Source organism: Hoplias malabaricus, chromosome 7 (assembly GCF_029633855.1).
Source record: "Hoplias malabaricus isolate fHopMal1 chromosome 7, fHopMal1.hap1, whole genome shotgun sequence".
NCBI classification, from domain to species: Eukaryota; Metazoa; Chordata; class Actinopteri; order Characiformes; family Erythrinidae; genus Hoplias; species Hoplias malabaricus.
In genome coordinates this window covers 8679334-8681876 of record NC_089806.1, presented here as the reverse complement: position 1 = coordinate 8681876, position 2543 = coordinate 8679334, and the positions used below count along the sequence as shown (strand labels likewise).

At 57.3% G+C, this 2543-nt stretch overlaps 1 protein-coding gene across 1 annotated transcript; it reads left to right on the top strand.

Moving 5' to 3' along the window:
• On the top strand, window positions 1-2312 carry insm1a (insulinoma-associated 1a). Its single transcript, XM_066677608.1, has one exon. It carries the CDS (start codon window positions 1-3, stop codon window positions 1300-1302), a length of 1302 nt encoding a protein of 433 aa, XP_066533705.1. The 3' UTR covers window positions 1303-2312.
• The last annotated feature ends 231 nt before the right edge of the window (window positions 2313-2543 follow it).

Genomic DNA, 2543 nt, shown 5'->3' with positions numbered 1-2543 from the left:
ATGCCGAGGGGGTTCTTGGTCAAGAGGAGCAAGAAAGCAACGCCCGTGTCGTACCGGATACGCACGGGGGATGAAAGCGAGACCCCCGCATCCTCCCTCTCCTCAGCACCAGCCCCAGCCCCGGCCCCAGCCCCAGCGTCATCCATATCATCACCATTATCAGCATCATCCTCGCCGACCATGAGAGGGGACAGCAAGCCCGTGCAGTTCGGCGACCCCGAAGCCGTGTGTCTCACGCTCTACAGCCCCACGCGCCCGGTCAGCAAGGAGCACGAGCGCGCCGGTCTGGAGAAGCGCTTCAGCCTCGGCTCTCCGATCTCCGCCGAGTCCTTCCCGAGCCCCGCCGCGCTCCACAGCCTGGACCAGCTGCTGCTCGCTCCCGTGGACCTCAAGATAGGCACGAGCAACAGCAACCGAGGCAACCAGCCCAACGGGAACGCGCCTAAGAGGTCGTCCTCGTGCCCGGAGACCGAGCGCAAGAGCAAAGCCAAGCGCCCCAAAGCCATAAGGAAGCTGCAGTTCGAGGACGAGGTGACCACGTCCCCCGTGCTGGGTCTCCGCATCAAGGAGGCCCCCGAGGAAGAGGAGCCGCCGAAGCACGCGCTGGGCGAGTTCGTGTGTCAGCTGTGCCGCGAGGCGTACGCGGACCCCTTCGCTCTGGCGCAGCACCGCTGCTCCCGCATCGTGCGCGTCGAGTACCGCTGCCCCGAGTGCGAGAAAGTCTTCAGCTGCCCGGCCAACCTGGCCTCGCACCGGCGCTGGCACAAGCCCAAGCCCGCGAGCGCGCCGCAGAGCCACGAGCAAGGAGCGCAAGGGCCGGGGAGCAAGAGCGCGCCGGATAAGAGCAGCTCCGAGAGCGACAGGGACACGGGAAGCCCCGGTCTGTCCGAGTCCGGCTCCGAGGAAGACGGCGCCTGCGAGTGTCAGCACTGCGGGAGGAGGTTCAAGAGGCACGCGTACCTGAGAAAGCACGTGCTCGCGCACCACAGCCACCACCGCCAGGAGGAAGACGGGAAGGGGGAGAAGGAAACGGCCCCCCAACATCAGCCCGGACTTCAGCCTCCGCTCAACCTCAGCGCCCAGGACGCGTTCGTGTGCCCCATCTGCGGCGAGACCCTCCCCAACCGCGCCAGCCAGGAGAGGCACGCGCGACTCCGACACGCCACGCGCGCGTTCCCATGCAAGCACTGTCCGGCTATCTTCTACAGCTCGCCCGCGCTCACGCGCCACACCAATAAGTGCCACCCGTCCGAGAACAGGCAGGTAATCCTGCTCCAGGTGCCCGTGCGCCCGGCCTGCTGAGCGCAGCCACCTCGCCTCCGTTTACGCACGGCTCCTGCGCCTTAACGCACGCCGGGGACACGCGTAACTCCAAATCTCTGCTTTCTCGCAGTGTCCAGCACGTCAGAGAGCTGGACAGCGCTTCGGCTCCAGGTGGGTGACTGTGTGTCCATCAGAGCGCAATCCTCTCCTCATACGCTCCCATTTCTCCCTTTTACGCACGTCTCCTGCGCCTTTTACGCACGCGTAAAGTGACTGTTACACACGGATGCAGCGCGTAAAGGCAACATTTACGCACTAATCCAGTGCCTTTTACGCGCGTGTCCACCCCCGAGACTGAACTCCAGAGACCCCAAATCCTGCTGTCCTACAGGGGAGGACGAATAAAGCACTGTTTAGACTGTTAAATTCTTATTTTTCTAGACTTCTTCTGCAGTAGCTTCTAGACCTAAGAAGACCTGTGTGCCAATACAGCAAGATGCCTTTCCGTCCACAGGCCTGTCCACTTCTGCATAACTTTAGCTTTAATAGAGCTTGTCAATCTGTGGACTTTTGGACTCTAGCTTTCCTTCTTGTCCCCCCTCCCCCCTTGTCCCCAACGTCCCCATCTAGCGTAGCCAGAAATGCCTTGAGAGAAAAGCAATTCTCCACAGAGGCTCCGCTGTAACCTGCCTTAATCCTGTAACCCTGGGCTGACTGAATGTCTTATTTATCCTGAAGTGCGTTAACACGGTGTGTTTATTATTTTTATATCAATCCAAGTGTGAGTGTGCGCACTCACCAGCTTTTATTTATCGATTATGTATTTATTTATTACAAAAATGTTTTATTTAAATTATTCTGTGGAGGGTGGGTTAGGGCTAGGCGAGCTGTTGAAGCGGCCGAGTGTGGGCTCGAGTCATGTGTCGATAGCCTAGGAAAAAAGGAGCTGCCCCACTGCTGTTAGATAGATTTACAATCATTAGCCTATTCCCTATAGGCCACTTAGTTTTTTAAAGATGGTTCCAGTGCTTGTGTGTCTCCAGTATTGCTACATGTCCAAATATGAATAATAATAACAATAATAATATTATTAATGATGATGATGGTGATGATAATAAACAATCCAAAATCTGATATGCCATGTCCTTGAGTCATGTGCTGGTGGTGTGTGAGGGGGGGGGGGGGGCGTCTCTCATAAAGTCCACGTAGTGCTCAGGTAAGCTCGCTCTCTGTGGGTAATGTAACTGAACTAGTTTTTAGTGTTCTCCTCCAAGTGTGCT